The sequence below is a fragment of the Pteropus vampyrus genome, unplaced genomic scaffold, assembly GCF_000151845.1.
Source record: "Pteropus vampyrus isolate Shadow unplaced genomic scaffold, Pvam_2.0 Scaffold236, whole genome shotgun sequence".
Classification (NCBI taxonomy): domain Eukaryota; kingdom Metazoa; phylum Chordata; class Mammalia; order Chiroptera; family Pteropodidae; genus Pteropus; species Pteropus vampyrus.
Window position 1 is genome coordinate 198,731 of NW_011889017.1, and position 27,408 is coordinate 226,138.

General features: G+C 34.8%; 1 protein-coding gene across 4 annotated transcripts in view; it reads right to left on the bottom strand.

Moving 5' to 3' along the window:
- Positions 1 to 24,023, bottom strand: part of FAM155A (family with sequence similarity 155 member A) — a 137,851-nt gene extending 113,828 nt beyond the window's left edge. For 2 of the 4 annotated variants that reach the window (XR_002775991.1, XR_002775990.1), the window contains exon 1: positions 22,970 to 24,023. Coding sequence is in view for 2 of the 4 variants with exons in the window: in XM_023519772.1 (XP_023375540.1) it covers positions 9,341 to 9,385; positions 11,148 to 11,180; positions 22,970 to 23,893 (1,002 nt within the window). In the remaining 2 variants the exon portion in view is untranslated. Of the gene's footprint in view, positions 1 to 7,936; positions 9,386 to 11,147; positions 11,181 to 22,969 lie in introns of those variants that run through there. The other 2 variants (XM_023519772.1, XM_023519773.1) reach the window with 2 other exon arrangements.
- Between the last annotated feature and the right edge of the window lie 3,385 nt (positions 24,024 to 27,408).

Genomic DNA, 27,408 nt, shown 5'->3' on the forward strand with positions numbered 1-27,408 from the left:
GGGTTAGCTAGGGAAGGGCCATGTGCAGTTTATTCAGGCCATTGATACTTGCCTAGGTAGTAGAAATACATTTAATATTTAAGTAATGACATTTAGCAGACCTATGGTGACTGATGACCGCATGCTTCGTTTCTACATTCCGAGTATAGTTTATTTATTTAACAAATACTTCTATGGCATTAACAATGTGCAATCTGCCTGACACTATTCTAAGTGCTTTAGTAATCTGGATTTACTTAACCTTTATAACAACCCAGGTTATAGGTGCTATTACTATCCCTTATTACAGATGAAGAAACTGAATCAGAAAAGTTAAGCAAGTGCCTGGAGGTTATAGCATTTGAAAATCACAGAGACAAAGTTTGAATGTAGACAATCTGACTATGGAGCTCGGGCACCACTTAGAGAATCATCTCTATGATCTGTTGCTCTACCAAAGGACATATTGTTAAGTGACAAGATCTCAAAGCTCACCTTATTGATGGCTGTTTTCCTATTTGTGGCATGTGGCACAATCACATAATTGTGGATCTTATAATATTGATCTTAAAAGTATTGGTTGGAGCAAACTTATTTGACTTTCTCAAAGAACTGATGATCATCTGAGAGCTTTTTATTGAAGGTTATATATTCTGAGTTTCATATGAATCAGAATGATTAGTAAGGGCTGGTACACACATGAATTTTAATTACTTCTCAATTAACTGAGTACAGGGTGTATACAATTTACCCTGATACTCCCATGGAGATAATAAAAAGCCATTCAGTCAACAGATATTTATGAAATTGCTACTGTTCTCTAGAATTGTGCTGTTCAATATGGTAACCACATGTGGATATTTAAATTAAATTTTAAACTAATTAAATTTAGATAAAACTAATGATTTAGTTCCTCAGTTTTACTAGTCACATTGCAAGTGCTCAGAAGACACATTTGGCTAAGTGGCTACTGTATTGGACAGCAAAGATATCAAACATTCCTACTATCGTGGAACAGTCTATTGAGCAGAGGAGCTCTTAAATAACCTAAAGTAAAATATGGTTAATCACCTGTAACTTCCTCTGCAAAATAAAGAACAGGGTAATTTCGATGTAACTAAAGAAAACATGGTATCTTTCATATAGATTTTGACAGACTACTTTACATTTAAGATAAAAATATACTATAAGATTATAAAAGTAGCAAATTTGTGAAATTCTTAAACTTGGCAAAAAATGAAAACTTTGCTTTTTTTAACTTCTATTTGATTTTTTTTGAATGCTCAAATAATTGCCCACATCAATTTTGTAATTCTCTAATTTTGTAACTGTTATTCTGAGCCTTATTTGACTGATCTCACTCTCCTTTCCTCCCATTATAGCTCTGAATTGTATCAGTAATCTCCTCAATACATGAAATTAAAACGATATTAGCAGTAAGCTGTGGTCAGACCTGCTCGTGGAAAGTGCTGAGAGGACAGATATAGATATCTCCTAGGCCAACCACAGGGTAAGTAAGGAGAGGTGGCTCTAGTTCTTGAGCAAGTCATACTTTAAGTCCCAGAATATGCCACTTACATGGAAGTATAAAGGAGTATAAATTATTTCTGTGCTGATGTGCCTGAAGGTAGAAAAGGTAGCAAGCTCTCAGGTGAGTGGATGTGTCTCCATATACCTTTCTACAGAAGGCACACAAGAAATCAACTTTTCACATTGCTTGTCTTCTAATACTAGGAGTAAAAGCTACCTTGATCCAAGCCCAAGTCAAAAGTTCTCACCAGACATCACGCTCTGTCCTAGTACTATATCAGACCCATGTTTCATTATCTGTCAGATTTCTACAACGGAAATTAAGCACATTATGTTCAATGAGGCTAAAATGCCCCAAACCATTATAGGAAACCCTAAATTAAAATGGAAGAATATCAGGTACATGATGACCTTCTACATTATTGTCATGAAAAATGAACAATCTCTTAGTCTAAATTTATTTTAGGGAAGTTCCCCATCAAAATGTAGACATTTATCCAAACAACTCAACAGAACCTGACAATTTTTATAAATTATAAATGTGTCATTAAACAAATGAGGCTTCTGACATTGAGATATTCCAAAATTATGGTAATAATTAACATTTCAGATCATGGAGAGAAAAAGTTATACATCTAAGTTGAGCAAGATATATTTCTGAAATAACATTACATAAAAAAATAATTTACCATCCCATAAGCTAATTGTATAGGACATTTTAAATGAATTAATTGAAAACAAAATGCCCAGGAGGCTAAAGTTGAGAAATAAAACTCAGTAACTTTTAAAATAAATTCTGAACTACGGATCTCACAGCATATTAAATTTACTTTCTTCATTATTTTGTGTGTATTTCTATCCTCTTCATTTGTTCACTTTTCATAGATCCTGCATTAAATACAAACTACCTAATGAGTCTGATGAAGAATAGTATCCTTGAATACATGAAAGATTCAAAGGTGCTGGATGGATTTATGAAAGGTAACTTTTTACCAAAAGTAAACTGGACGGATTTATGAAAGATGCAGTATGTATAACTTCAAGTAAATAAGTATCTTTGCAGTAGGCAATTGACAAGTACGACTGAATTTAGGAAGACAATAAGTATGGCCAAATTTAGGAAGACTATGTCTATTTTGGGCTTTTACATGCTGACTCTTATATTCCTGATATCCCAGTCTCTTTTGTTTGACAGCTAAAATTAAATGGGCAGCATCTGTCAGATGCTAATATTTATGATCAGAAACAACTACAAGCTGTTGAGCAACAAGTTGTAAGTAGCCATAAATAAAATATAGATTTAAAGAAAATCTAGAAAATCAATAACTATACAAGAGAATCTTATGAAATGATGAGAAGAAAACTGATACTATGAATTTAAACTGAAAAGCCAAGTCATGATGCCAGTTCTTTTCTTTTTTTCAGGGTGTTAGAAAGAATATGAAAATTTATTATTATGTAGGTCATTCTTAAAATATACTTCAGTGGGGTTTTAAAAGACAATATGTCTTGCCTCTGGATTCAATCTTATTAAAAGAAAATTCAACAATAACTATAACTGAATTCAATATTCAGCAGTTCTCACTGCAAAATAGTTCTTCCTACTTCATCTTCTCATTCATCACAAACAATTAAAATACCTTCAGACCTTTAATAAAGCTAATCATAATACAGTAATTATATGAATCATGCTTTGATTTGAAGAAATCCAACAAGTACTGATAGTTTGACAATAAAATGAACATAGTTTGAAATGAAGAGATAGGTTTGTTTAATTTCTTTTTCCTTAATTCAAATAATATTTTGACACTGTCATCTAGCATGACTTCATCTAAAAACCACACAGAAAAAGATCATAGCTGAATAGTATTTGATTTCTTCAAGAATATAGTATAAGAATAAATGTTCTAGGAATCACAGCAGATTTAGCTAACCAGCTTTTTAAACTTTTGTATGTTTATGAAATTAAAACTAGATTTTCTCCAAATGAATACTACTATTCAACAAATATTTAGTGAACAATTATGTACTAAGTGTAGAGCAAGGATAAATAATAGCAAACTGGAGTTAATTTTACATAGCACATTAATTCTAAGCCAGTAATTATGCATAGGAAAAAAACAAAAACATACACATAGCCTAATAATCAGTTCAGAGTGTCCAGGAAGATTATTCCATTTATTGCAAAAGTAAAAAATCCAGAAATACTTTTTTAAATTCTTAATTTTTCAGTAGTTTCTTTTATTGTTTTGGCATGACCCAAGTCCAGATGAAGGACTGCTAATTCCATTTTATCCTTTAAATACCAAGATGATATTATCGGGTACCATATACTTGGAATCATTTTTCAAATAGTAATGATGTATTTGTAGTGATCCACTTCAACTTCCTTAAACAACCAGAAGGTCTAGTTTGTGCTGTGGAATAGAATTATCTTATGACAAATAATAGGTAGAAGTTGAGGTGGACAAGATGGTGGTAAATTTTTGCCTTACTCTGTTTGCCCAACTCACCAATAAAATTGATTCCTCTTCCATACAAAAACCATACCAGTTTCTCAAGAAGTATGAATGTATACATTACCATATTATCCTCAAACTATGTTTCTCATTTTTAGTAGTAAGCAACTACTTAAATAAAGATCAGGGACTAAAGATAAAAGATGCAAATCCTAAAAGAGTATCTGGCATTCTTGAATTGGTGGGGGGAAAAATTAATTCTTCTGGAAGGGTCAGAATAGTAAAAGAGAGAGAGTTTCCAGACCTCTATTTATAAAGACAGTTGCCCTAAAATGCTTTCACGTTTATTTCAAATCCCATTGCTGAAACTTTTAATCTGAATTTAGTATTATGGACAACATTCCAGACAAATGGGATTTCATATGGATGACTAAATAGGCATATGTTAATACCGCACTGGTCTAAATAAGTCAATCTTATTATTAGAATTATAAATCACCACTTACAAACTACAGGTTCTAAAGATTCATTAATTTATTCTAAAACATATTTTAGGAAACAGACTTATTCATATAAAGCAATTATGTGACATTTGTTATTCCATGATTATAGAAAATTTTTAAATTTTTAAAAAATATTTCAAGGCAAACATTAGAATTTTACACAGAAGCAATTTTGGAAGAAATATGACTTGAAAATGACCATTTTCAATTTCTTTAATTAAAACTCTTTTTCCCTATACAGAATCATGCCTAATAAATATTTTACTTACCTGTACTCCCAGAGAAAAACACATTTGTAATTAATAATTCTGATGGTCTTCTACATTCATAGTTAAATATTTATTGATCTAATGACAACATAAAACAAAAAAATCATGTACATTGTCTCAGACAATTAAAAAATATGCAAAATTGTCTCCGAATATCTAAATAATGTCTTTGAGAGACCTTTAAAAGTAATGGATATGTGAATAATCTCTAAAGTGTCCCCATGATTCCCCCTCCTGATCTACATGTCCTTGGATAGCATCCTCCCCTTGAGTGTGATCAAGACTTGTTTCCAAAGGATTAGAACTGAGCAAAGGTGAGGGGCGTCATTTTCATCACATAAGACTGTAACATCTGTCTTGCTAAGAAACCTTCCCCCTTGCTGGCTTTAAAGCACCAGGTTGTGAGCTACCAAAGAGAGGACCACATGGCAAAGAACCAAGGATATCATTCAGCCAATTGGCAGCAAGTATCTGAGGTCCTTGGTTCCACTGTCTGCAAGGCATGAATTCCATCAACCATCACGTAAATCTGGAATCTGATCTTTTCCTAGTAGAGCCTCAGATGAAACTCCAGCCTGGCCCACACCTTGACTGAAACCTTGCTGAGGACATATCTAAGCTATAACCAGACTTCTGACCCATAGATATTGTGACGTAATGAACATACATTGTTTTAAATATCTGAATTTGTGATAATTTGTTACACAGACATACAATGGAATTCTCTATTTTTTCTTTGCTAAGCAATAAAAATAAACTCAACCTACTTCGTTTCAATCTAAACTTCGAAAGAAGTCAAATATAATATTATTCCCTTTTTGGGATAACCCATGAAAAATGGCCACCATTTGCTGAGTAAAAAGTGTAATAACTCACTCAGAAAACTGGTTGGTACTTTCCTTCATGATGATCATTCACTTCTTTATATCTACTCAACAATTAGATAATGGTACTTGCTCCTGATTACAATACAGTTTCTTTCATAATGTCCGTTAATATTAGCTTTTAATTCTTCCCAAAATATTTCAGGTACATTGAATGTACAAATTTGTGCAAATGTAGTTCACAATATTCCAAAAATATGGCTAGTAGGTGCATAATTAAAGAAGTGATGATTTAATATGTGTGTGAAAATGCAATTTTCTTCTAAAGAACTATAGAGAGAATATCAAAACAGTCACCCACTTGAAAATGCTTAATGTTATAAATTCAGAATAAACAATTCAATTTCAAAAAGACTAGTTAACTATGGTTTCTTAATTTAAGAAAATCTTCAAAATATGAGGATTTCAACTAAATAGCCCAGATTATTCAGTCTTAAAATTACTTTTTCCTTAAAAAGTTCAGCAGACATATTTTGATGCTTTAATTGTTTGGACAGTTATATTAATTTCCATCTTATTTGCCACATGTGGACATACAGTAAAACATATTAGTATAATCCAATTAAAGAAAAACCTTGTCTCTCCTAAATTCTCAGAGCAGTGTGTTATAGCTCTCCAAGGCACTGTTCATATACAGCCACAAAGTATATTTTTCTAGTTAGATTGTATACAACCTGCTCATAGGCATTGTATCTTAACATCATATGTCTCATAATTTCTCAAATGATGAATTACTCACTAGAGTCAATGCATAAATATTTGTTGCTAAATGAATTAAATGAACTAGCAGGGGAAAATGTCATAATAATAGCTTCAAGAAATGACTTACCCACATTACTAACTAGAGAGGGAACAAATTCAATAAAATATATGAGGCTAGATAGATTTATTCTAATTTTCTTTAGTTTTCCTTTCCGGAACTTCTCACATAATGGAGAATCATTAAACAAACTATTACTGAACACTATCCTTGTTATCTATCACTGCATAAACCACCCAAAAATGTAATTTAAAATACCAATTTAAACCAATTTGTTACAGTCTAGGATTCTTTGGATCAAGAAACCAGCCATTGCATAATAGGGGTAGTTTTCCTCCTCTCTAAAGCATCTGGTGCTTTGAGATTTGAAGGGTTCAGGATAACTTAAATGGGTGAACGTTGGACTCATTTGGAGACTTTACTCGCACGTCTGGCACCTGTCTTGTGTCAGCTCAAAAGTAGGGCTCAACTGAGGCTGTCTACAAGAAAGCCTGTCCATGGCTTTTCTATGTGGCTTGGGCTTCCTTACGGTCCGGTGGTCTTGGGTTAATTGAGTATTTTACATGACAGCTCAAAGTTAATATATGTTCTAGCAAAATGCATGGACTTTTATCAACTATCTTAGAAGTCACAGAACATCACATATGTCTTTTGGATGAAATGCTCACAGGCATGTCCAAATTCAAAGGGAGGGTATGCTTGTACCTCTCAACAGGAGGAATGCCAAAGAATCTTCTTCCATGTTTTATAACCATCACAAGCCTGTTTTCGATTTTTCTTTCTTTTCTTCTTTACAAATAATTAGAGAAAAATATAATACAGAACTCCTAGTTTTAAGAAAGTACTCTCAAAATCTAAGAGAAGAAATAAATGCTCTAGTATAGATATAAAAATTTCATTTTATAGATTTATCATATAAATCAGCCACATGTTGCTAATATTTTCAGTGACTTCTTATTTTCTTTCTTTTCAATAATCCATAATCTCTGAAAACCAGGACTGCTTCTATGCAATAACAATGTGATAGAAAAAAATATATAAAATAGTTATTAAAAGCTTTAGTTAAGAGTCCTGTGCCCTGGGCCTTTGTTTACTTATCTACAAAATGAGGATGATTATTAGACCTACTTCATAGGGTTAAATAAATGGTCTAGCAGCAACACTAGGTGCTAATTATTAACTATCATTATCTTAACAGAGAAGAAAACTGCCCTCCAGCCTTGGGAATACATTTGTTGACTATCCATGGATCAAAGTAAAATTAAAATGTAAAATTAATTTCAATCACTTAAATTTACAAACATAAAGATATAGATTTATATCAATTACTCTTATACTTGGGTTATTGACTAAGGTCAAACTTTCTTCAAATGACCAAAGCACTCACAGTACTGATTATAGTTCTTTCTATGAGTAACAGAATTTCCACAAAAACACCTGAATAGTCATTTAGGATTTAGCTTCTTGTTTCATCACTAATACTAGTTCATTACACAATATAAAATAATGCAGGCTGATGTTTGAAAAGTGATATTTTAAAATATTTGCTTGTGAGTGATTTGAATTTTTGGAGCTATTTGATCTGTCCAGATAATTTCTCAGATGATATAATAATTTTGCTGATATAATAATTTTAGTCAAGCTAGTTATCTAAATAGAATTTGTGGTAAAGAAAAAATACATCTATAGTTTTTATTCCAGTGGCTGGATTAATCAAAAAGTTTCTATTATGCTGTCAAATAGTCTCTCTTGATTTTTTCTGTTAAGTGGAAACCTCTCAATCTCTTCCAGTTTTTGGTCTATGACATGGTATAGTTACAGTAGCTTTCCGGTTTCTTAATATTCATAAACTAATCAGCCGAACCAAACAGTGATATATTTTTCTAAAGTCTTCTAAATTTGGAAAATGATATTGGCTTAAAAAATGCTTCCTTGGAAAGGTTTGAAGATGAATAGTTATTACTTTTTTTAAGTGGCTAGATGAAAGAAACACACATCCTCGCCGCAAGCTATGGCATAATTACACTGCTGTTTATTACTTTTCATACCCATAATTACCCATAAAGAAGTAGGTACGAATAAAATACTGTGCTTATATTTCCATATAAAAAGCTCTGTTCAGCAACAAAGATATCAAACACCATATTTTATAAAATTGGTATTTCATAATTATCTGATTTAGAGCTTATTGGATTTTAAGAGGGAAACAGTGAACTGTTCATAAAAAGTGAGAGCAAAGAACTGCAGGTTGAAATTGCAGCACTGTCCTGATTTTGAGGCTCTGAGTAAAATGCAGTTTTCACTTACGGATTGAAAATGGGACCATTTGAAAAGGAAAATTTGTTACTAAGATTTTTGTTTTCAATAGCGAATTATGAGCACAACAGCTTTTGGATTAAGAGATTTACATACCTTCTAATCTGTTCTCATTAACATGCATCTTGGGGGGAAAAAGCAAATATTCTTCTGGGTTTTCTCTCATATTCTTTCCTTCCCTTGCTTTAATAATCACTTTGTTTACACATAAATTTCTTACATATTTTTCATGTCCATATGAGTCACACATAATGAAATGTCTATTTCTAGGTGTGTCTATAACTAGGTGTGCTATGGGATATCTTATACTTCAGTGCCTAAATTACTATTGCCATATCATAATAGTGCTCAAATTATCCAAGAACAGTTTCCACTAAAGATCTATTTTTAAAAGGTAATATTCATTTGTTCTTATAGTATGTTTTTAACCTGTATAGTACACAAAAGAATATATGACAAAATGCATTACCACAGGAAATTATTACAACTTAAGTTATTCAAATGTTCTTTATGCAGCATCCTTTAACACATTCGGACTACAATTATCATATCCTTTGCAAATAATCACTGACCATTCTGAGAAAATGCACGTATTCTCTTCAGCGCTGACACTTCTGTCTCTCTGGTTTACCTGCGCATTCTACAGCAAGCAGTGGCAGCCCTGGAGGATGGCTTTTGGCCAGTACTTGGAGAAATCAGAGGAAAAGCCCATTGGGAAATTCTCTTTAATAATATATCACATTAAATGCATCATATATTGTCATGGTATTTAAAAAACAAAACAAAACAAACAAACAAACAAAACGTGGAATAAGAATAGACTCAGGGCCATACAAAATATCTCAGAATGGAGATAGTATTTCGTGGACAAGAGTAAACTGTTATAATCAGCCAAAGGTAAGAAATGGGAACTCTCAAATATCATTATGTATTTTCTCTTGTTCTATTTGCAGAATCAATTCAGCTACTTCATCTTTTTCCTATATATTACAAATATCAGGCCATTAAATTAATAAATTTAAATAAAACATGATTTTCCCTTAAAAGATCTGAGTTAACTTTTCTACAAGTCATCAACTCTAGTCTTGACTTGGGAAAAAAATGAAATTATTGAGTGCTACATAGTATCTTTCACTATACAGTTTTAGTATTATTATGTAATTAAGTTATTAAAAATGCAAATTTGCACTGCTTAGCTTTTATATTTATCTCTTTAAAGTGAATACTGTGAGAATATTAAATATCTATCCAATTAAGTTGTGATAGTTCAATTTCTTAATATCACAGGTAAAATAAAAACTAATGATTTGAGACTTACAAATATCAATGGATTTTGTTAACATTCCCCAGATTTTGAAGTTATTTGAAAATGAAAATTTTATTTGTGAAAGACTACAGAATGAAAAAGAGTTTAAGTACTCTTATAGTATGCTTACTTTTGAAAAAAAAAAAAAAAAAGATAAATGGCACCTTTGACTCCCGGTAGGTAAAATGCATACATATGATTGTCCTGTTTCATCCAGTAAGTCTTAAGAACAAAAAAAAATCAAAACACCCAAAGATTGGATCTATTATTTTAAGAAGCTTAAAAAGCCAATTAGTTGAATGGGGAAATCAAGTCCATGGCTGAGCAGTCAAAAACTGTGACAGCTGAAAAACCAAATAATCTCTAGTCATCAATGAATAGTTGGATTCTCTCCTCTTTACTGGAATTTTTAAATACATTGAATAAAAACAAAGTTTAAAAAAGTCTAAACTGAAACAATATGAAAGGATTCATTTTTCTTCATTCATGATTTCTAAAATTTCAATACAGATTTAGCAAACTTAGTAAGACAAACAGAACATAGATGAAACTTGTCATAATTTACCAGCCCTCCACAAAACAAATCAGATGTAAAGAGTATGGACAGCAAGACCATTTGCATTTCTATGGTCTTTTTTTCCCCCCCACTATTTCACTTGGACTTTGGGATGAACCCATTGCCTCAGAAAGCACGGGTGCCCTACAACTTATGGCCGAAGGGCCCATAACAACCAGTTCAGCTTTCACTATGGGGAAGGAGAAATCTTGTTTTTAAATGGTTGAAGATTGACATTGACCTTTTAAAAACATTTGTTTCTCTTTAGACAGACTCTCACAGCTTAGCTAGGATCATTGTGATTCCGAAGATTAAATATATCACCACTATCTTTTTGAAATGCCTCTATGAAAACTAATTTCAAAATCTCTGTCACGCAGTTGATCTAGACTGGAAAGACAGCTTTAATTAGGTAAAAACAATTATTGAATCAGAAAGACGAATGTGTCAATGTTTTCTACCAGCTATTTTTCTAAACAGTAGGAGAGCGGAGTGTTGCTGCCATGCAGGGTGAAATGATCCTCTCGTCTCAGAGCAGCTTGCACAGAGAGAGTCACTAATTACCAGCTACATTTTATGACATACCTGCTTTGTTCCTTCTCTCAAGGACTCCTTAAACTGGATCCCCATTTTACAGGAATTGGTGGAGAAAAAAAATAAAACATTTTAGCTTAGGCCTTTCTGATTTTTAGGCTCATGTTCATTCCCTATACTAACATACTGCAACAACAACAAAAAAGTATAGATGAAGTAACTTATATTTTATGTGCCAAAGAACTTTATATTGTATCCACTTCTGCTGTCATCCACCTACATTCTCCCCTCCAAAACAAAACAAAACAAAACAAAACAAAACAAAAAACAAAAACCCTAGACATGAGCAATGATTTGTGACAGAGTGGACCATATAATAGCTAAGTCAAGCCCATGAGATTAGGAGCCAATGCCACACTTGCCTATGAGAAGTTCAGCACATTAATTAACTTCTCTACATTTGCTGAAGCCTGAGTCACTACATTTGTTGAAGAAAGCTATTTTCTCCATAATACTGGATTGTTGTGGGGAATAAATAAGATAAAGATGTTAAAGTTATCAGTATGGGACTTGTTTACTGTAAAAACTTAATAAAGGGATAAAATTCCATGAAAATAGGGAATTTTATACAGTAATAACATCCCCAAAGAACCAGATGTAGGTATGAGTTAATATGTAAAAAGAAAACTGTAGAACCAATGAGGAAAGGTCACATCTACCTTTTGTTTCTCAATCTGACCATGTTGTTGAGTCTTGCTTTGCTCAAGGGAATTATTTGAGTGTTTATAATAGTGATTGATGTGCTTGTGATCAGAAGAAAAGAATGTCTATTTTTCTGATATCGGCAATTACAAAAGAAATTAACTTATATATTAGTCTAACTCAGTTCCTATCTATCTTGAAGATAAACACATGTAGCTGATTCATTCTTCTTCAAAAGTATTCAGACTGATAACAATATGAATAGGAACCAGAGAAATAATTTTAAGCTAAAGGTGTCAAGACTTTCCTTTATAAACCAAAATATTATTACTAAGAGCAAACTGTTAGGCTAAGAAAATACTTGTTTTCTCTGTAATGGGATTTTTTTTTTTCATGGAATTAGTAATAAGTGTAGTTTCACAAGGCAGAGTTACCACTTCTGGGTGCCTCATTTTATGCCAAAGGACATTGGATGTAATATTTAAAATCATTCAGTCAACCTGCAACACGCAGACAAGATGTCCTCTAGGGTCATGGCAGACAGCTCCCAACACATGTGCACATCTTCTGTAGTGACGTGCACTGAGTTTCTCAAGCAACCTTTTCCATCGTATCCTTTAATAGAATACTATACACATTAGAACTATTCCTAAAACACCTACATACAGAGTCCCATTCTGACCCCTAGAGCCATAGAAAGTACTGAGTATTAGGACTCCACTTAACATGACGATTTTTATAAAGTTAAAGAACACCATCATGTCTCCTTGTTTCTTCTCTTCCTCAGGGCAATCATGTTCTCATGCACAGAGCACAGCTTATAGTCTTTTATTCTACCCTACTCAGTCTTCTATATCTTGGCACTTGCCATGTTTGCCTTGTCTGCTAGCTCTAGTTCAATGCCAAGGCAATCTTTGATCCTACTTCTTCTCCCTCCCCAATCAATAAAAAACACTAAGTATGGCAGAGCGGGTAAATGTGGGGAGGTACAGAAAATAACAGAGACATCTAAATGAAACACAAAGCCAAGTTGCTAGAATGCAGGGCAAAGCTCCACCTTTAATATAAAATTTGGGGCACATGACTTTGCAATGCCTAACAAACTGTATAACACACAACTTTCCCCAAGATTATTTTTACCCACTGGTTTCCAGGAAATGGAAGATTATTACAACGATTTTTCCACTTGTCTTCCCAGAGAGGTTTGTGAACAAAAGTTCTCATTCCCCTTTAGAATAATCTAAGAAGATCCACTCAATTTAAAACTCAGCACATGTTAATTTTAATCTAAAATAACAGAGAAAAATATTCAAGCTTTAGGAACATAACATTTTCAATCCAGTTGAACGTTTGTTTTCTATTTTATTTTAGCATTTTTCAATAATTTAGAGAATGTAGATGTAATGAAGTAGAGAATTTTACCATGCAAAATGCAAAGACTGCTTATAAACTTCTTATAAATCAGTGTTGTTTACCAGGAAATTTATGAGATATCAAGAAAAGACTATATTAATTTTACAGATATTTCCCATGGCTTTTTCCCTATAGGTTTGAATGAATTGCTACCATTTATTGGGCATCATCATGCTCTAGCTTAGGTACTTTTATATGCATGTGAGTTTGTTAATTTCTTCTCCATCCTATGAAAGGAATATTAGAGTTCCTATTTTAAGTAACTTGGACTATATAATATAACAAATAGTGAGTGATGCTAGGAGTTGAAAAAAATCCAGTCTATGTTAACCTATTCCTTTAACTATACTTCTTTATTAGTGTTAAAATTAATTTCTACTTTTAAAACTTTCTATCAAACATAAACTTTTTAAAGAAAAAGTATAAAGAAAGAGCCATATTTAATTCAGTGGGTTCTCTAAATATGCCATTAAATCTCATGGCAATACATTCTTAAGAAAATAATTTATAGTAACAAGTACTATATAATTGTTGATGATTTCATATTAACAGCTAGTAATTATTTTATATTATTTAAAAATGAGTTTTCTACTTTGTTTTAGTGTATTCAAGTTGATTTTTGTGTTTATTTTCTGAAATACTGAAATTAAATTATTGTTCCTGTTTAAAATACAAACAATGAAACAAAGGCTCTTAGGTCTACAGCAGAATGCACAAATACAACCTCTCCTCCTCCCTAGGGCTAGCAATAGATGGAAGCTCATCATCTCTTATTTGGGATCTGATGCCATCATTAATTTTTTCTGAATCTAATACTTTCAGTCTCGTACTCTCAACTGGGTTCTAGATCAAAAGCTACAAAATTTCTAAAGTTTATTTCATCACAAAATATTTATCTCTTTAAACACATCTTTGCACTTATTCTGCTTTATTTTTGTTTTCACTGCCTAACTTAATGAAGAGTGGTTAGGAATAATCTTTATTTCCTCAACTCTAACTCATCCCTTAATCCATCACAATTTGACATTTCTTCCTACCATTCTATTGAAACTACTCTTATAAGGTCAACAAATGTAATTGCCAAATTCAGTGACCTATTTCTAGGCTTCATCCTACAAACCCTTTCTCAAGTTAAGACACCCCTGACTGATTCTGAATCTCTCTTAAAATCCTATGACTTTCTATCATAACATTCTCATGACTGTTTCTCTTCTTTGCCTCTGCTGTCCCTCTCCCTCCTCTCTCTCGCCTCTCTCTCGTCTCTCTCTCATCTCTCTCTCTCAATCTCTCTCTCTCTCTCTCTCTCTCTCTCTCTCATTTTTACTCTCATTCCTTGTTCCTTCCCAGCATCTTCACCTGGTACCTTTCCACCCAAACCCTTAACGGTTGTTCTTTCTTAGGATTCATCTTTGGCATTCTCTTCATATAATCTGTTTCTATTAAGTCATCTAATCTCTGCCCAAAGCTTCCTGAATCAAAACACCATGTAGAATGAACTTCACACCCGAAATCCCTACTCACATGGCATAATATATACTGAATATCTCCTGATATATCATTATATCCCAAAATGAATTCCTTGCTTCTTTCACCAATCTCAATTCTAATTCTTCCTCCTATACTTCCTATCTCATTAAATGGTACCAAGAATCAGTCTCACCTTTTACAAAGCTTGAATTGTATTCTTTCTTTGCATAATTAGTAAATTTGAATTCATAAAAGTCTCCCGAATCTTGCCTTTCTTCTTCACTTCCATAGCCCCAGCAGTCATTTAGAATTTTCTGTCCAACACAGTAGCTACTTGCCACTTGGGCCTATTTAAATTTAGACTAATTAAAATTAAATGAAATTTAAAATTCAGTTCTTAACTCATCTTAGCCGTAGTTCAAGTGCTCAGCAGCCACACATGGCTGGTGGCTACCACATTAGATAGGTAAAGGATAAAACATTTCCAACTCTGTAGAAAGTTCTGTTGGAGAGTGCTGATTTAGAGTAATCATCATATTACTCCTAAGGAAGACAGTAGATTCTGAATTGGTCTCTCTGGCATAAGTTCACCTTGCTCTGACCTATTATCACACTGCTGTCACAGCTAATACTTGAGAAAAACAAATCATTCCAAGTGAATTCTTTGATTAAAATTCTTCTCTGATAATTTATCACACAAGGAATGAAATTCAAAGACCTTCGCATAGGATACATGATCCTTCACAATTGAGCACTAACTTCTTCCCAGAGGTATTTCCTACAGCTTTTGACATACACCTTACTCAGTGTTACAGATGGAATGTTTCCCCTCAAACTCATATGTTGAAGCCCTGACCTCCAGTGTGACTATAATTGAAGACAGGGCCTATAGGGAGCTAATAAAGATTATATAAAAATTAAGATTTCTAAATATTATAGAAGTCAGGCAATATATGAACAATTCTTTACTAATAAACACAAACATCTTTTAAAACAATAAGGTAAAAATTGGACTGCTGATTAAAAATCATAAACAAAAAGTGATTTTATCTAATTTAACTTATGAATTCAGCATAAGAACTATCACACGTCTAAGTTTTCTTGCTCCACTAAAATCTTACTTACATCCTTTACCTGCTCAACTCTAAACTGAAATCAGAAACTTAAATGTTCTGTGGATTTATTGATTTTCTTATCTCCTCCTAAGCCTTTAAAATGATGAACCTGGAATTTCTGGCCAACCATTCCAGCTGTCCTTTATTCTTATATTTGTCATCTTAGTTTGCTATATCCTCTGTAAAATAGTTTTAATGATAATTCAAATGTTTTTAAAAGTAAATTTTAAACAGTTGTTAAATCTATGTGATAGGTATATTTGGGCTTATTATATTAATTTCTTCATTCTTTCATATGTATGTAATAGTTATAATGAAAGAGAAAAAGAAAATACATTAAAGTGATGAAGTGAACTTGATCATTAGCACTACCCAGCTGTTTGACCTTGGAATAATTAACTTGATGTTCTCACTTTAGTCATCTGTAAAATCTGTAATAATACACCATAGAGATGACATGAAGATTAAATGAATTAGACTGGTTTCTGACTTCTAATAAGCTCTACAACTTGTTGGCTACTATTGAAGCTGTTCCAACACTTAAATTTCTAAGTGATTAAAATCATTTTCTGCAAGAGCTAATACATTGTCATGATCACCCATTGACATCTTAGTCCAATTTTCTTTTCAAATAAACTAAGTCAGTGATAGTTCAGTTAGAAAAAGACTGATCATTTCTGATGGGAGTGAAGATACAGAGATGAAAGACTCCTGAACTTTGGATTTGTCATGGGATGCAGGCCCTGAAAATGCAGCTTCCAATTGCCAGGAAAGGACTCGGCCAAATGATAGCAAGAAGGCACACAGAATTGAGAAAGGAAACCGAAGAGTGAAGAGTCACAGTTTTGCTTAGAGCCCGTTTTCCCTCTTGTGCAGGGTGGAGTAGCTGACAAACAAAATCCCCCAAAATTTCCAAAGAAGTGATTATTACCTATGTGTGACTAAACCACTGCTACTGCTAAGATGAACAACAGTATTTAAACAAATAGTAACCTTCCATTTCTGCAGAATTTTTCTTGCCATCTGTGGTATCTTCTACAATATTTTGTTTATAAATAACTAAACATAGAAACAGACTACCAAGGGGAGGGATCAACTATTACCTTTTAATACTTTAAATACCCAAGAATTAAATATTTTCAGGCATTCCAATACAGTACATAGTATAAGTCATTAACTATTTATTAGCAAAGAAAGATGAATGTTAACCATTTCTTGTTTTTTAATTTTATAGAATCAGAGTAAATTAGAACATTTCATTAAGAAATTCCATTATTTGGATTATAATAATATTTAATCTATTATTAGATACAACTCGGATTTAATGTTTCCCAGCATCATGTAATCTAAAATGTATAAAAAACTTAAAATATGAATGATATTACAATCACTGAAAAACACAATAATAGTAAGATACTTTTAAAACTAATTCCTAAATTAAGCTTGTAGTCTGTGTCTACTCAGTAGTTCTCATCTTCAAAAAACTACATGAATGGTATATTAGTTATTCTAGTATTATAGAAATAAGTAAAAAAGAAAACATGGCTTATCATTACAAAAACAAGTAAAATGAAAAAGACTTAGTTTTTTCCTAAGTTTACTAAAGTGAATTGATGAAGAAAGGATAGACCTGATTGATGCGAAATAGTGTGAAAAGCCAACTATGAAAAAAGCAATTGAGCTATATGGTTTTTTCTTAAAACCAACTAGCTATACTCCTTTTAAAAAGTATTAGCCATTTATATAGGCTAAAATTTGAGACAAAAATAATTAGGCTCCTATAATCACACAGTTAATCAGTCTCACAAACAATCATTTAATTGCTGCACTCATGTGCTCAATTCATTATTGAACTCCATTCTAGTGACTCAGTTCTGGCTAAAAGAATATCAGCAGCCAATAGGTCCATCCTTAAACACTTAAAACTCTGGTTTTTTATGCATCTACCTCCTTCTCGCCATGTTCTCTTTAGGAATATCCCCTAACTCTTTCATCCAGTTGGTTGACTTATCTACTTCCTCAACTCAGTTACTACATATTTGCTCCCCTGACCTCTAGCTATGCTTTATTGTCTTTATTTTTAAAAATATTTTTCTGAGTTCCATTCTCATCTTTTGAATGAATGAGATTACTATGTATTACTGAAGCATAGAGACTAAAAGGTTTTTCTACATTAGTTGTCATTGTCAACCAGAGCACTGGTTCTCAATCTTGGTTACATATCATCAAGAAAAGTGAAAGGTCCCAAGTTCATGACACAAGCCACATCAATGAAATCAGAATTTCTTGGAACTGGGGGCATTTTCAAAACATCCCTAGAATATTCTACTGTGACCCCAAGGATCACTGATCTAGAATAATATTTACTGATATTAAAGAAACATCTTTGCAATGTGAATCAATGTAAACAATAAAATGTTTGGTGATGAGTCGATGTGAGGTCAACAAAGAAGATGAAGATTCAAAAGGAAATTGGGAATTGAAATTAAAGTGCTAAGTCAAATAATTCAAAACAAAATATTATTTTGTTTGAAATAGTTATCTGTACACTTGTTCTTGTATATTCAATCTAGCATAAAAAATATCTTAATGGATTTATATATGGGGGCGTATGAGACTGAGAACATTATTGATTTCTTTTCCTTTATATTTTAATTCATCTGCATGAGTGAACACCAACCTCATCTAATTAAAGCGATGAAATCCAATGTATATCAGTGATTATTAAAGCTTTGTGATTATGCCCTACATAGTTACTAATTTGACCCAGTTGTAAGTCCAAAGTAAAAATATTCATTCTTTAGTCTATAAAACAACAGACATTAATATTAAAATAAAATTTTGGGTGTTTCCCTATAAAAATAAAATACAAATCATAATATTAGTAGTTGTATGTGGAACAAAAATATAAAAAACAAAAGTCTGAATCATAAAAATGATTACGTGAGTGGGTTTAACCTTATAAATGGCCTTATTAATGGTTAAAGTGATCATGTGCATGGTTAAACTGATTTTTCACAGAACAAATCAACTATAAAAACATGATTTAAAAATAATAAAGTGGTAGGCTATAAAATAGATCTATCTGCATATGTATTCCACACTTCTGGACAGTGTCATAACGTGTAAAATAGCATTCAATAGCAAAATATTTTCTAGTCAATATTAAAGTAAAAAGAATTGTTATATATTTGATTTTATTTTAAAAAGATATTTTTTTCCAAGAATCTAGAGTGCATTACACCAAAAAGAATTAAGAACTTAAGAAATGCTCAAATTGTACATTATGTAACTCAAATTCTATGTTCTCAAACTGATTAATGTTTGTGAGTAGTTCCTGCAAAGAATACAGAAAACCTCGGGTATCGTGATTTTTATTTGTGCCTAACATTAGTGGAGTATCATTAGTGGAGTATCAGGGTCTGATAAATAAAAATTGGCAACAGAATCTGCTTTAAAATGAGATTATAAAATAAAAATATGAGAGTGCGTATTCTTGAGTGTATAAAGATTAAAATTTATTCTGAGAGAACTAAAATACAGATGATGCAATGTTAATGTTAGAATCTAACCTCAAATCTGCTTTCACTAATCATCTGGCTCAAGATATACTAAATAAATAAAGTTATCAGTAACAAAAGTTTACCTGTAACATTAAAATTTATATTCCCTAAATATCCCAGTTTTATAATATATATTTCAAGTATGCTCAGGAGCTAAAGAACATATTTAAGAGAAAACTTTTGTTTAATTAAAAAAAATCAAGAATGTTAATAACATACATATGTAATTTTGTAGCTTAGAATATTGTATATTTAAATATTACCAGCCAACTTGATGATTATTACAAATTTGTCAGATTCTCATTATACATCAAAAATATTATTTTAAATAACACTACAAACTACAGAGAAGAATTATCATAATAAACTCTGCTCCTTGAATTATGTAATATAGCAGTTTGAATGCTATAGCATAGATATATGAAACAGTTAATTTTTTATTTTCCCAGAAATTACTTCCCAGAAATATATATATTATTCACTTTTTAAAAATTTAGCCAGTTATTTCTCAGAACATTAAAAAGCATTCTTGGGTAAAAATTATTGCTATTATGTGTTGCAATACAAACATTTACTAAAGTAAATCCAGGGTGTATTTGATCTCCAATTATTATGGACTCAAGGAACTATGATTGTATTAGAGCAATACTAAACGAGTTTTATTTATTTTATTTTATTTTATTTTATTTATTTTATTTTATTTTAGCACAAAGGGTCAAAAAGCCCTTTTAAAAAAAGTTATACAAAAAGTAAATTTATTTTATTTTCATATGTGTATGGAATGTGGCTTTTTTATATGGAGAGAGTATAAAACTAGAAGGTAATATGTCCTAACTTTTAAAGTTAGAAATCATTGCATTAATCTAATCATATATGGGTATGATAAAGTTAATATGTTTCCCCTAAAATATAAATTTCAATAATTTGTATAATTAATGTGGCTAAATGTATTCTTTCTATAGCTTTATAAGTATATTTATAAACTATTAAATTGGATTTCCTTATGAATATGTCACCAATTCCAGAAATATAATGCATTTACTTTTAACATAGCCTAGGACTTTGTGGATACTTTAAAATATTGAAAATTTTGCATAGAATATATATCTTGAACAGAGTCTCTGATGATAGTCATGGTTTAATAATTACAATTATGTCTGAAATAAGTAAAATGTTTACAAAGAAACTCAGACACATTCTTCAAAGACTACAAGTAACATTTTAAGCCATGTAATATAATTTGTATATTGATGTGTTTGTAGCTTTTGTAGAATCCTAAAGAAATTATATATTAAACTAAAGAACTAACCAATCAATTTGTAAGTTATCAGCCAGAACACCTGCACCTTAAATTTGAAAATGTAATTTTTTGAAAACAATTATTGTGAAATAAATGTTTGAAACTGACAAACAAAAACCACACAATCATGAAGTAGCTACAAGACATCACAGATATAAATTCTGTGTTGTGGTGATGAGAAACTCAGAAGGCTGTATTTGCTTTCCAATGTGAAGAAGAAATGGTTCTAAAAAGGAGTTAAGCTTTTTATAATGTGCTTTTGTCTACTTTTGTAATGTGCTTTTTTGGTCTACTTTGTACAAAAATACAAGCCAGAAGTAGTTCCATAACATTACAAATTAGTTTAACCTACATACATCTTACAACTATGATAACATAAATATAAAGTTGAGAATTATTCCAGGCCAAGGGGAAAATAAACATCTACTTATATTTAAAATTTGGATATTTGAACAAAGATGTACTTGACATGCTTATTTAAAAATATGCAGTAAGTCTATTGACAACGCGGACTATCTTTTAAATACTGAACCAATGCAAACTGGAATTACTAGAAATTTCTATGAGAATTATATCCAGAAAAGCAGGTAGATTCAAACTATTACAAGGTACCACTTTTAAAAATAGTACACTGAAACCCTTGCGACCTTTTTATTAGTAGTAAAATTTGCAGAAATCAGTTTCCATATTTTCCCAATGCAATATATCTTGTCAAAATAAATAACTATGCAATAAATACACTAGCCATTCATTATTAACCTCTAAATTAAGAATACGTTTAATCTCCAGGTGTTAATTATAATGGTGTGGTTAAGAAAAGTATGCAGGAAATTTTAAGATCCATTTATCTAGCAAAGCAGCATTCTAAATTAATGTTGTAATCTCAGTATTATTCTTTTCAAAGAACTGTTTCTGGTCTTAAAAAATGTTGACAAAGCAAGTTTGGTTTGAGTTTAGCTTTATTGTCAAAAGCACAGCTAGCCAATCGAAAGTAAAATAAGACCTTGAATTATGCTCATTTTATATAGATATCCTTTAGTCCAGTTCTCTTGTCTAAGCATCACAAAGTCTTTTGATTCATACTGCCTTGATTATATTTCCCCAACAAAGCAAGTGAGGTAGAAGGGGAACAGTTCTGTTCCTGTGTGGTATTGGGAGAGTAGAGAAGAGAAAGGAGAAGAGAGAATGTGGTGTATTATTCTTTTTTAAAAGAAATACTATTTTATTGTGTTGTTTAAGAAATTACTATTGGAACAAAACATTAAGGCTTACTGAGATTCTGTCATCATTTCTTCCCTACCAAAAGGTCACTGCAGTATCTTCATCTTCAACAGAGCTCTGGGGCAAATCTTGTTTCAGCACCACGGATAGTAACACTTCTACTGTGACATGCACCCATGGATTCACTGGCCATTTCTTAAGAAATTTACACTTCTCCTTTGTCAATCAGCAAGGGTTACATCCATTATTGTATTAAACAGGAAGAGGTTGAATATGATACACATTATTAAAGAGTTTAGTGTTTTTCATTCATAGTATCAAGCATTTGTCATTTAGTACTTATGGAGAGAATTCTGAAAATTCAAGTTAATTACATAAGGTGTCTGATAAAACCTAACACTGATCATCTATCACTAGATACTTAAATAAACCTTTCCACTCACATTAAATCTCAGATCAATAATTATACAAATGTCTAAGAGAAAACAGAAAACTTATGGTAAGTATACTTAAATAGGCCTCTAGACTTTCCCAACAACTAGAACTATTCCTGCAAAACTGGTGAAATGCTGTTTTGTTCTTCTTACATAAACAACTACAAATACTTTCTCTGTGCCTCGTGTCAACCAACTTAATGATTCACTATCATAGAGTTCATGTTTACAAGTCCATAGGCCAAACCATACATGCTTGTCTCTGACCCTTCTTATTTTAGATGGGGTCATCAGGATGCAGTCCCATCGCTGTCTTCCTAACAAGCTGCATTTAAATGTCATTTTTTTAAAAAGGTGACAGAGTTTGAACCAATTGCATATCTGTAGGAGATAGTTAAAGCCCTAGCTTTATTAAGACAAGGTCTTCCCCTATCAAAAGATTCCCAAAAGAAGGCACCAGACTACCAGCAATCCGCGAGGTATTCCTAACTCAAGCAGCAAGTCAAGCTCTTATAACCACAAAAACGATGATTTAAGTTAACAAAAACAGACCCCACCCCCGCAAAACTGTTTTAAAACTCTTAAAAGACACCCCAGCCAAGCAAACAGATAGAAAAGCACAAAAAGGGCAGAAAAAAAAAAAATCCACTGTTCCTACCTTACAGTCTTCAGGACACGATTTTACCGAGTACTCCTCCGATTGTAAATATTTATGGAGCACACTTTCAAACTCTTCGTATTTCTCCTGAGCGTGATGGTCGTAGTCTTGATAAGCCTCGATGCATTGCCTGCAAGTGGTCATCTCGCCGCCCTCCTTGAGCACCACATCCAGACTACAGTTCAAAGTGTTGGGACTTGACAACCCCGAGAACAACTCCCAAAGTGTGTAAGAATTACAAAACGAAAGGTAAAAATCCGACAAGTTCCAGAGCGGAGTTGGATGCGTCCCCCTCACCTGCTGCTCCTCCCCCCCAGCCGCCACCCCCCGACTCCAGTTCCTGGCGCACACGGCGTCCGCACTCTCCACCGTGAAGCACTGGCCCGAGGAGGCGCCCTGGGGGTAACAAGTCTCCAGGCGCCACACGGGTTTGGCAGAGTTTCCTAGAAAAAGAGCCTTGCTCCGGTTGTTTTTGCCTCGGTTGCCCTTGCCGCCGCCGCCGTCTCCTGGGGAGGGGGGCAGGGTGGGGGACGAGGAGGCGGAGAGGAGTCTGTGTGCCTGGGCGGCGGGCGAGGACTCCCCCATGCTCGCCAGGAGCGCGGGCCAGGAGGGCTCCTGCTGCCGCTGCCGCTGCTGCTGCTGCTGCTGCTGCCGCTGCCGCTGCTGCTGCTGCCGCTGATGTTGCTGCTGTTGCTGCTGATGCTGATGCTGCTCCTTGTCCCGGGTCCGGGTCAGCTTGGCCTCGGCGCAGAACCACAAGTGATCAGAGAGCAGGACTGTGAAAAACAAGAGAGATGCCAGAGACAGTCGCCATTTCTGAGCCCTCTCTGAATCGATGAACGGTTTCTCGTTCTCCCGGGGTGCTGCCAACCAGATTTTTAAGCCGTCGTCATACTGCCGACACATCCAAGCACCCCTGGTCATATTTTGGGAACGCACAGCCCTGGCCGACTCCACCGTGAGGGCTCCTGTGCCGGTGTCACCACAATATGCATTGACTTAAAGGGTTTAATTTCCTTATCCCCTCCTCCCGTTTCTTCTATCTCTCTCTCTCTCCCTCTCCCCCTCTCCCTCTCTCTCTCCCTCTCTTTTCTCTCTTTCTCTCTCTCTCTCCTTTTTTGCCTACATAAATATTACCAGGCTTTGGAGGAAGATCTGACTTGCGTCCGACCTAATCATCAGCCGACCCCATCCTCTGTAGAGTGGGAAACAATAATGCAGAGAGAGAAAGAGAGGGAGAGGGAGAGAGAGAGAGGCAGTCGGAGGAGGCTGGGACTGGCGGCCGGTGGTGAGCTGAGTGCAGGAGGTGATGGTGGAGGTGGCAGGGTGGCTGGCGCTGCTCCTCTCACCCAGGCATTGTCAGAGCGCGGGTCCCCATGGCCCTGCTGAGGACAGCCGGCTCTCCCCTGCCAGGGGCATGCCACGTCTCCGCTGCCCACTGATAGCGACCAGAGTGCTTCCTCAGCGTCTCTCCTCCTCCTCCTCCGCTTCTCCTTTTGCTCCTTCCTTTCCTTCTTTCTCTCCTCCTCCTCCTGCTCCTACTTCTCGCTGTCTCTCCCCGAGTCCGAAGCTTGGGCAGCCGCCGCCGACAGGGCTCTCCCTCCCCCCCACCCCCCACCCCGCGCTCTAACTGCCGCCGCCGCCGCTGCCGCAGGTCTGCCCGCGGGCGCCGCCGCCGCCGGGCTCCGACTGCTGACACCGCCTCCCCCGGACCTCGGGGCCGAATCGCCTGGGCTGGGCCTCCCGAGAACCACAGTCATCTTCAGTCCCCAGCTAAGTTGCCGCCATCTTCGTCCTGGAGAAACACTTTTTTGGGGGGAGCGCTGGCTTTTGCGTCATCTCCTCCCGCGCCGAGATCTCTCCATCCTGGCGCAGTGGCACCGGGCTTGGCCCGGGCAGAGGAGGAGGGCGAGGACGCGCGGGGGCCGGGGGAGGGAGGGTGCGGCTGTGCCCGCGGGCCCCGCTTGGGCTTCTGGGCTCTGGCGCTTGCTCCTTCCTTTCGTCCCCTGCACCCACCTTTCGGCTTTTTCTTTCAGTTAGCACTGACAAAAGTCAGAATGCGGATGCCCGACTGAGGATGCCAGCTAATTTCTTCAGCATCTCCCACTCCCTCTCTGCCTTTGGAAAAAGTCCGAGTTGCAGGCAGTCGGTTCCCGGTTGCTAAACGGGAGAGGGTCCAGGTATTGCCCTCTTAACTAAGTAATGATAGTCTTCAAATGAAACGTTGGAGGATAGGGGAGTAAACACAAATTAGCTAGAGGAGAGAGGAGGTGACATCTGGTCTCTTTCCATGTGCCTTGAGATCTCTAGACAACTAGAGAACAACTACCAGTGCGTTAAATTATTTTGTCAAATGAGTTTAGTGCTGTATATAGAGGGGATGGTGTGTCTGTATCTATATCTATATATGTCGCTATATTACTGCGATGTCTTTCATATTTAAAAGTAAATGATTAGAAGTGGCCTCATATAGTCAGGAGGGGGGGGGGGGAAACGGTAAGACTTCGGATACCAGGGGTCACTGCCTAGCCCTCTGCTCCGAGTTCAACATCTTGACTTTGGAAGATTCCTCCTCTAATCTGGCGCACCCCAAGCTGCTTCGACTCTGACTCTGACGGCCTGCGCCCCAGAGCCCACCGAGTTAGACTTTGCTCTCGCCCAGGACTTCCGCAGCAGCGGGTCATCCGGCTGCCAGGGTGGCAGCTGCTGCAGTCCAAGTCTCTGGTGCCCCTTAGCGTCGGTTCTCAGAGTTCCGAGAAAGCGACAGACGAGTTGGGAAACCCTAGAGTCCTCACGATCCCTGCTCGTGGACAAACATTAGTCTGGTTTTATCTGAGGACTCTGCCCACTCATCCCCTCACTCCCACCCGCGCCACGGGAGCTAATGACTGCGCCGGTGCCAGGCACCTCGGGTTCGCGCAACGAGAGCCCAGCCTTGTCCGGAGCTCTCTCTGGCGGTCGCCTAGGAAAGCGGTTTGTTCCACCTTGCAATCAGTGTCACCCTCCTTCTCTGCTTTCTAATGACCCTAATACTGTGTGGGGTGCACAGTCACATCGCATCGGCAGTATTAAGGTGTCAACGTTCTAAGTAAATACCTTGAGAAACCAAAGGAGTGGATCATCCATATTCGTTTTCTAGAGGCTCTGTGGGTGTTGGGATGCCAGAGAAGTGGGTATTTTTTAAATGGCAAGTTGTAAAACATAATGGGCAGGATTCAACCAATTAGTTCTGTCCGCGTCATAATAAGTTATAAAATACATTTTACCCATGTAAATTCTAAGTTCCTAAAAAAGAAGTGAATATCAAAGCTTGGGGCAGTTGACGGCTGGTTGATCTGTCATGTAATGTTTTAAAAGACCGTTTGTGTAATGTACCATTCTAGCACTTTGGATTTCAACGTGTTGATTTTTTAACTACATAAAATATCTAGAATTTAACAGATATAATTTCTATGGCAAGATTATCCTTATCATAAAACATCTTTAAATAAGCAATTATTGAAGTTCTGTTGAAAACCTTTTAAAATTTTCTGAGTTTTGTATCTGAACCTAGTTTAAGCTGAAGAGATAGCCTTTCAATTCCTCTCTTTTGATAGTTTATTTTGACATTAAATAAAATGTTGTTTTTCTCAACCAGTGATGTAGATAAAGACATCCTTTGAAAAAAAATCCATCAAAATTTTAGAAACATTGTTTTTTCTTCTACCCTCTTACCATGATTACTCTTAAGTTTAAAACTTCAAACAAATGAGATTTAAATACAACATAATGTCTGCTTGTATACATAGTAAGTATAAGATATGGCATTTTCTATTGTATAAATAAAAATACGTGGAAGATAGTATCAGCTGCATTTGTCTTTCTCAATAAAAGACTTTGCAGAACATGAAAGTGAGCATATAATATCTAAATAAAAGTGAGCATATAATATCTGAAATAATTATCTCTCCCTTTTGTTTTGAACCTATTAGATCTTTGTGACAAAATATAGATGAGATGTAATAATCCAAGGACTTTCTTTTTATAAACTCAGGGTGGGGATTTTTTTTGTCCTAAAAAATTTTTTTAAGGAATTTTTATTTTTTATCTCTGTTATTTATCTATTTTTCAATCTATCCTTATCTCTATCTCTAGATTTAGTTATTTAATACTTAGTTACAAGATTTAATTTTATACTTCTTTCTCTTATCCATGATTTAATTTTTTTCTTTGCCCTGTTTCTTCCTAATTCAAAGATGTTGCCTGGACAGGTTTATATGTCTCTTGATCTCTCTTGTGTAAGACAGAAAGCTCAGAAAATCATCGGCTAGGGAAGCCCACAGGGTGCCCCTGAGCTGAGACACTCACACAGAAAGGTCACAGGCAGACGAGACCGAGTTTCAGAACACAAAGGTGATCTGAGGGCGACTGGATTTTTAACATGAAAAGGGAAAATCCAC